Source organism: Pan troglodytes, chromosome 17, assembly GCF_028858775.2.
Source record: "Pan troglodytes isolate AG18354 chromosome 17, NHGRI_mPanTro3-v2.0_pri, whole genome shotgun sequence".
Taxonomy (NCBI): domain Eukaryota; kingdom Metazoa; phylum Chordata; class Mammalia; order Primates; family Hominidae; genus Pan; species Pan troglodytes.
In genome coordinates, this window is record NC_072415.2 from 27,131,700 (window position 1) to 27,146,366 (window position 14,667).

Sequence of the window (14,667 nt, forward strand, 5' to 3'; positions counted from 1 at the left end):
GCATAGAATTGGATTCTGTTTTTTATCCAGTCTGACAATCTCAGCCTTTTGATATGGAAGTTTAATCCATTTGCATGTAATATAATTATTTCTATGGTAGGATTTAGATTTGCCATTTTGCTATTTGTTTTCTATATGTCTCTGTCTCTTTGTTGCCTCTGTTCCTCCATTATTGCTTTCTTTTGTGTTACATATATTTTTTCTAGTGAAAAAATCCTTTGGTTTTCTTTACTAAATATTTTAAAATTATTTTCATAATGGTTACTCCAGAGATTACAATATGTATCTTATCTTAATCTAGTTCAAATCAATATTATTATAGTAGTATGATATGAACTACAATTAATTATAGCAGTTATAATTTAATACTGCATCTTTACATTTGCCTACATTTCTCTCCACTGCAAATGGTGCCATGCATGGTCTATAAATTTTCATGTGCATATGTTTTAATAAACTTTAATTTTTTATAATACATATTTTTTTTTTTTTTGAGATGGAGTCTTGCTCTGTCGCCAGGCTGGAATGTAGTGGCACGATCTCTGCTCACTGCAACCTCCACCCCCCAGGTTCAAGCAATTCTCCTGCCTCAGCCTCCCAAGTAGCTGGGACTACAGGCGCACACTGCCACGCCCGGCTAATTTTTTTTTTTTTTTTTTTTTGTATTTTAGTAGAGACGGGTTTCACCATGTTGCCCAGGCTGGTCTCAAACTCCTGAGCTCAGGCAATCCACCTGCCTCGGCCTCCCAGAGTGCTAGGATTACAGGTGTGAGCCACCCCCGACCCCTCTTTTATAATATAGTTGTACATATTTTATGGTAGTAAGTTATAAAATAAACTACCGTCTACATATATTTTATGCATTCATGATATACCTAATTCTTTTTTAGTTTTTAAAATATTTCTAGGCAACAGTTTGTCTGCAGCTTTTTTCAAATTGTTGCAAATCTTCCAAAAAAAAAATTTCAATACATTTATTGAAGAAAACCAGTGCTCAAGTGGACCCATACAATTCAAACCTGTGTTGTTCAAAGGTCAACTGTATTCAGTATTAAAAGTAATCTAGAGATTATTTAAAGTAGGAGGCTGAGTACGGTGGCTCATGCCTGTAATTTCAGCACTTTGGGAGCAGAGGCAGGCAGATTGCTTGGACCCAAGAGTTCAAGACCAGCCTGGACAACATGGTGAAACCTCATCTCTACTAAAAATACAAAAAAATTAGCAGGGTATGGTGGCATGTGCCTGTAGTTCCAACTACTCAGGAGGCTGAGATGAGAGAATCGCCTGAGCCTGAGAAGTTAAGGCTGCAGTGAGCCGTGATCATGCCACTGCACTCTAGCCTAGATGATGGGAGTGAGACCCTGTCTCAAAAATAAATAAATAAAATAGATGGGAGGATGTGCATAGGTTATTTGCAAATACTATGCCATTTACATAAGGGACTTGAGCGTCTCCAGGTTTTGGTATTTGCAGGGAGTCCTGGAACCAATCCCCCACAGATTCCCAAGGACAACAGTATTTTTAAGCCTGGCTTCCTTGGGTTCACTGTGAAATCAGCGTAGTTTAGTGATCAGCCAATGATTGGTCAGAATATGTCTTTAAATACCTTAAGCCAACAAGTCTTCCACCTTTGCTAAGGGAAACTGTATGTGAAGGCATACTTCCAAATTTCAGGCAGCTTACAAATCAGCCTTAGCATTTACTTCCTGCTTGTACAGGATCTCAAGGTCAGCCACAGGTGAGCGATGGAGCTCCGTTCCTTTCCCAGGTCTTTCCTCAGCATGCACACATCCCTGTAACATGCATAAAGTCTTCTAGATTCTCAGCAATATATCAGAATTTTTCAAGTTCCCTAGGTCTTTCTTTGAAATTTTGGGCCAAGTTCTTTGTTGTTTTCAGTAACAGCCTGGGGATAGGGCTTTTCCACAGAGCAGAGCTTCCAATCAGATCAAATAGTTCTGATGCCCTGGGATCCAGGCTTTCGAGGGGAGATGTGAGACCAGTAAAAATATTAACTGTTCACTGGAGATGGTGATTTCAACAGAGCTCCAAAAGGGTGCATCCACTCTGTTGGCTGCAAGGCTGCCATCTGTTCACAGCTAGCATGCCAGCGCCAGGAAGCAGGGCAATGGGCATATCCCCAAGTTAAATCTCCAAAGACCCCATTGTTTTTATCTAAAATCAGCAGTTTTTCTTGGATAAATGAGTTTGTTCATTCCCTGCCTTTGGTTACTTAGTTCAGGAATGGTTGATTTTAATCGTTTTGCCAATATGTTAACCTAATTCCTCTCTGTCATTCCAGAAGTCCCACCCCCTTATGTAAAGTTTCTTGCTCATTTATCTCAAATGTTTTCCTATAAAATTTTTATGCGCTGACACAAAAACTTTTACATGATTGTTTATTACAGCATTATTCATAATAGCCAAAAAAATAAAAACAAGCCAACTGTCCATCAACTGATGAATGGACAGATTTTGGTGTATATTCATACGGTGCAATATTATTCAGCTATACAAAGGAATGAAGTACTGATACATGCTACAACACGGATGAACCTTGAAAACATCATGCTAGGGCTGGGTGCAGTGGCTTGCACCTACATGTAGTCCCAACTACATGGGAGCTGAGGCAGGAGGATTGTTTAGGCCCAGGAGTTGGAAGCTGCAGTGAGCTGTGATCATGCCACTGCACTCCAGCCTGGGCAGCAGAGTGAGAACCCATCGTAAAAAGGAAGGAGAGAGAGAGGGGGGGTGGGGAGGGGGAGAGGGAGAAAGAGAGAGAGTGGAGAGAGAGAAAGAGAGAGAAGAAAGAAAGAGAGAGAGAAGGAAGGAAGGGAGGGAGGGAGGGAGGAACGGAGGGAGGGAGGGAGGGAGAGAGGGAGGGAGGAAAGAAAATATCATGCTAAGTTAAAGAAGACAGATACCAAAGGCCACAGATTGTATGATTCCATGTACATGAAGTGTCCGGAACAGGCAAAGGCATAGAGACAAGGGGTAGATGTGGGATTTGGGCTAGGGAAGAATGGAGAGTGACTATAATGGGCATAAGATTGGAGGGGGGGATGATGAAAATGTTCTAAAATTCAGTAGTAATTATGATTACATAATTCTATGAATATACTAAAAATCACTGAAGTACACACTTTAAAAGGGTGACTTTTATGGTACTGTGTATAAATTATATCACAATAAAACTTTATGAGCCGGCCGTGGTGGCTCACACCTACCTGTAACCTCAATCCTTTGGGAGGCCAAGGCAGGCAGATTACTTGAAGTCAGGAGTTCGAGACCAGCCTGGCCAACATGATGAAACCCTGTCTCCACTAAAAATACAAAAATTAGCTGGGTGTGGTGGCACACGCTTGTAATCCCAGCTACCTGGGAGGCTGAGATAGGAGAATCACTTGAACCTGGGCAGCAGAGGTTGCAGTGAGCCGAGATCACGCCACTGCATTCCAGCCTGGGTGACAGAGTAAGACTCCATCTCATTAAAAAAAAAGAAGAAGAAGAAGAAGAAGAAGTCCGGGCACAGTGGCTGACACCTGTAATCCCAGCACTTTGGGAGGCCAAGGCAGGGAGATCATGAGGTCAGGAGTTTGAGACCAGCCTGGCCAATATGGTGAAACCCTGTCTCTACTAAAAATACAAAAATTATCCAGGCGTGGTGGCGCACGCGCACACCTCTAGTCCCAGCTACTCAGGAGGCTGAGGCAGAAGAATCACTCGAACCCGGGAGGCAGAGGTTGCAGTGACACAAGATCGTGCCACTGCACTCCAGCCTGGGTGACAGAGTGAGACTCCATCTCAAAAAAAAAAAAAAAAATTTTTTTTCGGGGCACAGGAGGATCACTTGGGACCAGGAGTTCGAGACCAGCCAGGGCAACATAACAATACCCTGTCTCTACAAAAAAAATTTTTAATTAGCCAGGTGTAGTGACACACACCTGTGGTCCCAGCTACTCGGGAGACTGAAATGGGAGGATTGCTTGAGCCCAGGAGTTCGAGGCCTCAGTGAGCTGTGATAGCACCATTGCACTCCAGCCTGGGCAACAGAGTGAGACCCTGACTCAAAAAGAAAAAAGAAAGAAAATGAAAAATGTTTTACAGCAAAGTATTTTAGGTCTAGAATAATGATCAACTGAGTTACCCTCTTCATTTATTTATTTACTCATCCATTTCATGAGATGATTTAAAGACGGTGCCTGGCATAAAGGAAGCACTCAAGTGTTAGGGGTTATTAGTGGTAATTAAAGTAAGACATTTAAGTGCCAGTGTACCACTGTGTAACAAAATGAATGAAATATTGATTCTGCTTCTAAGAGCTCAGAAATCTGAAGAGTACACAAACGTATAACCAAATATTAATAATTACAACAATGGGAAAAGTGTGTAACAGAGAAGTATAAAAGCCACTATAGGGGTACAGATGGAGGACTTTAGTCTGGGAAGAACAAAGGAAGCCTTCTGAAGGGAAATGACCTAAATAGAGGTTCTAACACCCAGTGACCTGCTAAAATGAGTTGAAGAGTTTGGTGGGTGGAAAGCGGAGGAATGAGAGCATTCCAGGCCATAGAAACAGTGTGTGCAAAGATGAAACTTGCGAGGGCATGCGTGATCACGTGGGGAAACAGCAAACGAGGAGACTGGAAAATCAGGTAAAGAGTTTAGAGTTTCTCCTGTGGTTAAGAGGATTCACCCAAGGAGCCTACGTAAGAGAGTGTCGAGTAACTAGCAGGACAAGAGAGATACATTCAAGGATACAGGACTCGTGATAGGAGCATGGTTAGGAGAATCAAGGTGAAGCCTGGACTGAGGAAGCAGTAGACCAAGAAGTGCTGAAGGAGAGAGAGGCAAGAACTGAATATGGAACTACCATTCGACCCAGCAATCCCACTACCAGGTAGATATCCAAAGGAAAATAAATCCTTCTACCAAAAGGACACATGCACGTGTATGTTTATTGCAGCACTGTTCACAATAGCAAAGACATGGAATCAATCTAGGTGCCTATCAGCAGTGGGCTGGATAAAGAAATATGGTGCATACACACCATGGAATACTACACAGCCATAACAATGAAATCATGTCCTTCACAGCAACATGGATGCAACCGGAAGCCATTATCTGAAGCAAATTAACGCAGGAAACAAAAACCAAATGCCACATGTTGTCACTTATAAATGGGAGCTAAACAGTGGGTACACTCAGACATGAAGATGGCAACAACAGACTCTGGGGACTACTAGAGAGGGGATGGAGGGAGGGGGACAAGGGTCGAAAGACTAACTGTTGGGTACTGTGGTGCTCACTACCTGGGTGATGAGATCAATCATACCCCAAAACCTCAGTATCACACACAATATATTCATGTAGTAAACCTGCACATGTAACCCCAAATCCAAAAAGTTGGAAACAAGGAAAGAGAGAGAAGAAACCATATTTAAATGTATATAAGAAGTAGAAACAAGAAAATGATGATCAGCTGGATTTGGACAGTTAAGAAAAAGAGACAGGATAAATTTCTGGATTTCTAGTTTGGTTGACTGGGTAGATTTCAGTGCCATTCATCTCAATGTGGATTAAAAAAATAAGAAAATTTGAGGAGAAAGGTATGTGTTCATTTGGGGTTCATGACAATTTTTTGGTACTTGTGGAACATCTGGATAGAAATGTACAGTAGTTACTTAAAACTTCAGTTTTGAAGTTCAAGAGATCTCTAGACTACAAATAGATTTGGGAGTGATTAGCATAAGGTTGGTAATAGAAGCCATTGAGGAGATGAGATTGTCCATAAACAGAATGTACAATAAAAACAGAATATAAACAATTATAAAGTATTAGGGAATAAAAGCATGTAAGGACAAGTTAGAGGAAGAGGAACCCAAATGAGAATCCAGGCTGGATTCCCTAAGAAATAGAAGGAGATGTTGGCCGGGAGCAGTGGCTCACCCCTGTAATCCCAGCACTTTGGGAGGCCAAGGCAGGCAGATCACTTGAGGTCATGAGTTCAAGACCAGCCTGACCAAAATGGTGAAACCCCCCTCTCTACTAGAAATACAAAAAAATTAGCTGGGTGTGGTGGCACCCGCCTGTAATCCCAGCTACTTGGGAGGCTGAGGCAGGAGAATCACTTTAACCCAGGAAGCAGAGGTTGCAGTGAGCTGAGATTGCACCACTGCACTCCAGCCTGGGCAACAGAGTGAGACTCTGTCAAAAAAAAAAAAAGAAGAAGGAGGAGGAGAAGGAGGAGGAGGAAGAGGAGAAGGAGGAGGAGAAGGAGAAGGAGAAGACAGAATAGGAATGTGGAAGTTAAAAGGCCAAGTTTCCATTGGAATTACCTTCAACACTATGTGATCTCTCAAAGTCATGGTTTCTTTATCTATAAGGTAGTATTAACAGTAGCCAGGCATTGGATAAATGGTAACAAATGTCAGGTATTATTATAAAGTAGAAATAACTCAAGAGGCAACTACAAAAGTAAACAACTTTAATGAAAGTTACATTTCTATACGGATTATAAAGCCATTATAGGTAAGGTTACTGAAAAGAAAGACTTCATTTTACCAAAGCAGATTGACTACTAAAATGCCCTGTGTTTGATTCCCTGAAACTAGTTCAACAGAGAACTGTCACCTTCTAAGTACCATTGTCCACACCAAAGCCCAAGGGATCAAAGCCTCTCAGTTTAAGCCATTAATGTTTATGAGTATGATTTGATAAAAGTGTCATGACCAAGGCCAAATACATTCGTTTTTGAAATACAATGAAGTTAGATTAACCTCCTGAGGCCGTAAAATGTTTCCTCTGGGTCCCATGGAAGAGCCTTACATTCCAATACTTTTGTAAGTCAGAGAGAAGACAATGTGAAAATGAACAAAACTTAAGGTGCAGATGGCTCCATAAGATGGTCCATCACCTCCAAAGATTCTCCCATTAGACTCCATAACCTGGAAGCATTTCCTTCTTTGGGGGAAAAAGCAGCCCAGCCATCTGAAGTTATTTTCAGTAATATGTTGCAAAGTTAGTCATTTTGTCTTTTGAGACACTGGCTTAAAACTTTGTGGTCTGATGATTACTGTACATGCTCTTCTTCACAATGGCAGCCTTCCAGATACAAAGGGTCAAGCTTGTTTGTGTGGTTGGCTCACTGTCACCTAAGAACTTCCCATTATTGGTTGTACTTTAAAGTCATGATAATGAATGGGACCTACCAGCCCAAAAAATCAAAATCTCCCTTTAGTTCTGATAAGCTAGGAAAAGTTAACTTAGCATAAGTAATTTAGGGAGAAGGGTGGAAAAAGAAGAGTGCCATTTCGTTAGACCAACATTGAAAATAATTAATGTAACATGAGAGAGTTAATGTTTCTGAATATGCACACTGTCTTTCTTCTGAGCAGATCAACTTTCTTTTGAGGTAAAGACAAAGTCATCGATGCACTATTTTGGTGTTTATTTAATGAGCGTTTCTGCATCCGGAGCACATGGGCATATAGTAACCTTTATATTGATAGCGGAGGGCTCTGTTCTATAAGTGGGCAAGATAAAACAGTTCATTTCCTTATATTTTGTGGTTATTAATGTATGCATTGTTTTATCAGGAATGACTCACCAGAGAAGAACTATTCAATTCCTTCTGAATGATGTTTCACTTTGAAATTTGGGAATTGTGCCTTATTTCATAACGAGTGGCCAGAGTGAATGATTGTTGCAATGATGCCTCATTTCCCCATTCAGCCAGCAGACGCTCATTTTTCAAAACGCCGGACTTTCACTTCTTCTTTGAATATACACCATTTATGAAACAGCCACTCCCGTCACTGCCCTGATAACATTTGGAATGGCATCATCATTTATGTTGGCAATATCATTGCTCTGGGTCAGGTTGCAAAATAGTCAAAGAAACACATTTGTCATCTAATGCGCAAGTTCTAAAGAGAAGTGAACTTTAGGTTATAAATGCTTCCAGCTACGATTCTCTTTTTCTAAAAAAGATCTTAAAAGGAAAACGAATTTTTCAGTTTGTTTGTTGGTTGGAATTTTTGGCATTGGTATTATAAAGCGATGCAGCTGGAATCACCATAATAGCACATAACACATGGAAAATATTACCTTGACCTGGCAAACTATTTTCATGTTTGACCACTACTTGAAGGATCCATAGGGCACATTTCTAGAACAATTTTTTTCTTTTACTTTTTAATATTAAAAAATACAGACAGGGCCTCACTATGTAGCCCAGGCTGGTCTGAGCTCAAGAGTTCCTTCCACGTAGGCCTCCCGAAGTGCTAGGATTACAGGTGTGAGCCACACTGCACCCAGCCTAGTTTATCTTTTGTAACAGTAAAATGCAATGAGATTTACTTTCGATGTTATATTCTAGATCTGTCTTAATTTGGTTTCTCCCTCAGTGCAGCTGCAAAAAGTGGTTGCTTATCACATTCTCAGGGTTTAGTATTATTAAGAATAGTTTTTGGCTGTTATATATTAAGTAATTCCATACAAGCTTTAAGAATAGATGCAATCGTACACATTGCTACTAAGAGGACACTTAGAATATAGGGAATATCTTTACAATTTGAGGACATCAAGATGGATGTACATGAATGTAATGTGTAAATGTATGTTTTTTAAAATCCACATTTCTCTAATTACTAGTGAGATCGAGCGTTTTGTCATATGCTTGGTGATATATAAAGTTACTTTCCTGTGAATTTATATATTTATTTTCTTATGATTCCCTCTTTATAGGCTTTGGCCATTTTTTATTGTGTTGGTTTCATTATTTTTATTCATAATTTAAATATTATGCATGTGAACCCTTTTTGCTGCTTAGTGTTGCAAATATGTTCTTATACACAATGACTATTTTTCTTAACATTGTTGACAGGATCTTTGGCTGAACAAAAGTTTTAAATTTTCATGTACTTCCATTCATTAACCTTTCTCTTTATGGCATCTAAGTTTACCACGATGCTTCTAAAGTCTTTCTCTACCATATTCCTTTGCATTTCTTTAGGCCTTCTTTATTGCCTTCCATAAGGCTTTATAGGTTTTTTTATTCATAAAACATTGATAAATTTCTCTTTAAATTGTTTAAGTATAGAAATTGAGATTATAAAATATAATCTATATTGTATTGGAGAACTTTAAGTTTTTAAAATATTATTTTTCATCTATATGCTTAGTAGGGATTCATTTTTCCCCAAGTGGAGGCAAAAAAGGTCTAACTCCATTATTAAATGCTTGATCTTTTCCTTGCCTATTCCAACTGCCACGTTTGCAATATATTATATTCAAACACATACTTAGTTCTGTTTCTGGAGTCCTTATTTCATTCTACTGCTTTGTCAGTTCCTTTACTAACATGACCCATTTTCATCATTGCAGCTATAAAGTATAGCTGAGGCCGGGCATGGTGGCACACTCCTGTAATCCCAGCACTTGGGGAGGCCAAGGTGGGCAGATCCCTTGAGGTCAGGAGTTCGAGACCAGCCTGGCCAACATGGTGTAACCCCTTCTCTACAAAAATACAAAAATTAGCTGGGCTTGATGGCATGTTCCTGTAATCCCAGATGCTCTGGAGGCTGAAGCAGGAAAATCGCTTGAACCCAGGAGGCGGAGATTGCAGTGAGCTGAGATCGCACTACTGCAACTCCAGCCTGGGCAATAAAGCAAGACTCTATCTCAAAAAAATAAATAAAAATAAAAAATAAAATATAGCTGAGATCAGATAAAGGGCATTCCTCCCCTTGTTTTTTATTTATTTTTATTTTCTGGCTGTTCTTAGAACCTTTAGACCTCCTTACTCATCAGCCACATTTAATTTTCGTGTGGATTCTCAAATCTCTCTCTTCCTCTCTACTACCACTAATACTTAACTGAGCCCTTTTCCCTTGTTTAGATTATAGCAACATTGCAACCACCTTAACTGGCCTTCTTTCTCTAGTATTGCCCAGTTTAGTCTACCCTCTAAACTCCGTAAGGAAATCTGATTATTTTGAGGACTCACGTAATTTTTTACAATGGTTTTGTGGAAATATAATACACATAACATATAATTCACCATTTTCAAGTGTACAATTTAATGATTTTCATATATTCAGAGTTGTGCAACCAACACTATAACTAATTTTAGAACTGTTTTATCACTGCAAAGAGAAACTCCATACCCTTCAGATATCACTTCCTAATGCCACCATCTTCCTATGCTTTCCCCACCCAGCTCTAGTCAACCACTCACCTACTTTCTATCTTTAGCGATTTGCCTATTCTGGACATTTCATGTAAGTAGAATCATGTAATATGTGGTCTTTTGTAATATGAGGCTTCTTTCAGTTAGCATGATGTTCTCAAAGTTCATCTATATTATAGCATGTATCAATACTTCATTCCTTTTTTTAGTCAAATAGTTCATTTACCACATTTCATCTACTCAGCGTTAGATAGACATTTGGGTTGCTTCCACCTTTTGTCTGTTATGAATAATGCTGCTCTGAATCTTATATAAACTTTAAAATGAGTTTGTTACATTTGAATAAAATTTCTATGGAGATTTATGGGGCAGTGGCTTATGCCTGTAATCCCAACACTTTGGGAGGCCAAGGTGGGCAGATCACTTGAGGTCAGGAGTTTGAGACCAGCCGGGCCAACATGGTGAAACCCCATCTCTACTAAAAATACAAAAATTAGCCAGCCACGGTGGCGTGCGTGTGTCATTCCGGCTACTCGGGAGGCTGAGGCAGGAGAATCACTTGAACCCAGGAGGTGAAGGTTGCAGTGAGCTGAGATCACACCACTGCACTCCAGCCTGGGCGACAGAGTGAGACTCCATCTCAAAAATAGAAAAAAGGTAAAATTTATATGGAGATTTTTGTTGCAATTACATTAAATTTATAGATAAATTTAGGGAAAATTTAAGTTTTTTTACAGGAAAATTGTTGTGGGGGTTTTTTGCATTAATTTAGCACTTACTTAGTGCCTTCCATAAATTTTATCATTTTCTTCATAAAATTTGATGCGTTTCTTTTTTGTAATTTCTGTGTATTTTATGTTTTGCTATTTTAAAGGGAATTTTTTTCATTAAAATTTTATTTGATGATACATGGAAAAGCTGTTAATTTATGTATTGTTACCTTGTATCTAGCTACCTTGAGGATTTCCCTTAAAAGTTCTCATGGTTTTTCAGTTGATTTTCTCTTAATTTACAGATAATTGATTACATAATCTATAAATACTCAAAACTTATCTCTTTACAATGTTTATATTACTTATTTTTCAAAATTTTCTGATTTCACTGGCTAGGATGATAAATAATAGCGGCTATGGGGGCATACATCTTTTTCCCTATCAACTTTAATTTATTTAATTAGGAACAATGTTACAGCCAAAATTAAAGAAATCTAATAAAGAAAGAAAAATCACACTAATACCATGTGAAAAGAAACTTTAAAAATAACTAACATTGGCCGGGCACAGTGGCTCATGCCTTTAATCCCAACACTTTGGGAGGCCGAGGCAGGCAGGTCACTTGAGGCCAGGAGTTCAAGACCAGCCTGGCCAACACAGCAAAACCCCATCTCTACAAAAAGTACAAAAATTAGCCAGGCATGGTGGTGTGTACCTGTTGTCTCAGCTATTCAGGGGCTGAGGCATGAGAATTGCTTGAACCCAGGAGGCGGAGGCTGCAGTGAGCCAAGATCACACCACTGCACTCCAGCCTGGACGACAGAGCAAGACTCTGTCTCAAAAATTAAAATAAAGGCCGGGCGCGGTGGCTCACGCCTGTAATCCCAGCACTTTGGGAGGCCGAGGTGGGCGGATCACGAGGTCAGGAGATCGAGACCATCCTGGATAACACGGTGAAACCCGTCTCTACTAAAAATACAAAAAAATAGCCGGGCGTGGTGGCAGGTGCCTGTAGTCCCAGCTACTCAGGAGGCTGAGGCAGGAGAATGGCATGAACCCGGGAGGTGGAGTTTGCAGTGAGCCAAGGTCGCGCCACTGCACTCCAGCCTGGGTGACACAGCAAGACTCCGTCTCAAAAAAAAAAAAAAAAAATTAAAATAAAATAAAATAGCTAACATTAAATTGATTATATATGAATAGAAAGACTGAGGAAGAATATACCCCAAACTGCTATGAGTAGTTCTTTTAAGGATATGGAATTCTACAGACAGGAACAAGGGGAGACAGAGGGACCCACTTTCTACTTTGTGCACATCTGTATAGCTTGGCTATTTGCAATTAGCATTTTCTACTTTTATAATTTTACAATGCATCCTAGAATAAATCCAAAGAATACAAAGTGTGTAGTGACTTGTCTTTACATATAAAGATTGAGAGGTATGCCTTTTTAATGGCTAAGGTGTAAGTTCTGTTCATGAAGTTCAATTTCAACTATATTAGAGAGTTAAAGATGGAAGGAAGGAAGGAAGGAAGGAAGATAAATTGATAGATAAAAATATAGATATAGATATGTACCCACTTACTGTTACCAAACAGTCCAAAAACAAAAAGATGGCCACAGGAAAGAAATAGATACAAAGAAAAGCTTTACAAATTACACAAGTCAGAATTCCTGGGCAGGACAATTGCTGCTTGTTATCTGCTTCCTAGGATGGCTAGGAAAATGTGAATGAGGCAATTAGTTCATGGTTGAAGAGAATGTTAATTGCTCTCTAATGTCATCAAATCTTGATGATTTCCTGTCAAAAGCTCTTCCTTCTGAGACACTGTGGGGGAGTTTAGTAATCACAGAAGGGCATCTATGTCATTTGTCCCAGTATTTAGGGTGCTACATAAATGACAATAGTGCCACATCTTATTGCTTCCTGCATTTTGGAATGTGACTAATGCACCTCTTCCATTGTTCCCTTCCAGAATCTCCAATGAACACTCACCCAAACTCCAGATCCGGAGTCATAGTTACCTGAGGGCAGTGAGTGAAGTCTCCATCAACCGGAGCCTGGACAGCCTCGACCCTGCAGGCTTGCTCACATCACCAAAGTTCCGCTCCAGGAATGAGAGCTACATGCGAGCCATGAGCACCATCAGCCAGGTGAGGGCCGTCAGGGCAGCGGTGGTCAGGAGCCATTAGTGGCAGGAAGGTTAGTGAGAACTGAGAGGGCATGAGGTGGGGAGGCAGTCATTCATCCAGTAGACCATTGATGGATCAGACAGGAGGTCCAGTCAAGTGCTGCAAAGAGCATGCCATGGGTTCAGCCGCAGTAAGCCCCCAGTATCAATGGTCTGCCAGGAGGTGGGGCCCTCTGTAGGTGGATAAAGCACAATGAAGAGCGTCCTTGGAAATTCACTAGAGATCAGGAGTTCAAGATCAGCCTGGCCAACATGGTGAAACCCTGTATCTATCAAAAATACAAACGTAAGCCTGGCATGGTGGCACCCATCTGTGATCCCAGCTACTCTGGAGGCTGAGGCAAGAGAATCACTTGAAACTGGGAGGCAGAGGTTGCAGTGAACCGAGATCACGTCACTGCACTCCAGCCTGGGCAACATAGCAAGACTCTTTCTCTGTTAAAAAAAAAAAAAAAAAAGAAAAAGAAAACTTCGGCTTTTAAACAAGCAAGGGATATGAATCTAACTTTGATGTAGGATAACTAATCTGGCAAAAAAACATAGGAAAGATTGGAGAGAATGAGAAGCTAGAAGCAGAGAGGCTAGTTTGGAAGACACTGTGATCATCAAGGTGAAAATTAATGTTACTGATGGTGGTGGTGACCATAGTGGTGATGTTGGTGTGTTGGTGATAATGATGGCAGTGATGGTGATGATGGCGATGGTGGTGATGGTGATGGTGATGGTGGTAGCAGTGATGATAGTGATGGTGATGGTGGTGATGTTGGTGATGGTGTTGGTAGTGGTGGTGGTAATTATGGTGATGGCAGTGGTAGTGGTAGTGATAGTAATGGTGATGGTGATGGTGGTGGCAGTGATGATGGTGATGGTGGTGACAGTGATGGTAACAGTAATGGCAGTGGTGATTGTGATGGTGGTGATGGTGGTGGTGATGGTGATGTGGTGGTGGTGGTGGTGATGGTGATGTGGTGATGGTGGTGATGGTGATGGTGATGTGGTGATGGTGGTGGTGGTGGTGGTGGTGGTGATGTGATGTGGTGGTGATGGTGGTGGTGATGGTGGTGGTGATGGTGATGGTGATGTGGTGGTGATGGTGATGTGGTGGTGGTGGTGATTTGGTGGTGGTGGTGGTGATGTGGTGGTGATGGTGATGGTGATGTGGTGGTGGTGGTGATGGTGATGTGGTGGTGGTGGTGATTTGGTGGTGGTGGTGGTGATGTGGTGGTGATGGTGATGGTGATGGTGGTGGTGGTGGTGATGGTGGTGGTGGTGAGGTGATGGTGGTGGTGGTGGTGATAGTGATGGTGGTGGTAGTGAGGTGATGGTGGTGATGGTGGTGGTGGTGGTGACAGTGGTGGTGATAATCATGGTGGTGGTGTTGGTAATGGGTGGCAGTGGTGGTTGTGATGGTGATGGTGGTGGCGGTGGTGGTCGTGATGGTGGTGGTGATGATTATGGTAATAGTGATGGTGACAGTGGTGGCGGTGGTGGTTATGATGGTGGTTGTGGTGATTGTGGTGATAGTGATGGTGACAGTGGTGGCGGTGGTGGTCATGATGGTGGTTGTGGTGA

General features: G+C 41.0%; 1 protein-coding gene across 25 annotated transcripts in view; it reads left to right on the top strand.

Annotated features, from left to right (window-relative positions):
- Positions 1–14,667, top strand: part of DLGAP1 (DLG associated protein 1) — a 964,206-nt gene that overhangs the window by 703,337 nt on the left and 246,202 nt on the right. For all 25 annotated transcript variants that reach the window (XM_016933374.4, XM_016933378.4, XM_016933377.4 and 22 more), the window contains one exon: positions 12,880–13,057. In XM_016933374.4, the coding sequence (XP_016788863.3) occupies positions 12,880–13,057 (178 nt within the window). The remainder of the gene's footprint in view (positions 1–12,879; positions 13,058–14,667) is intronic.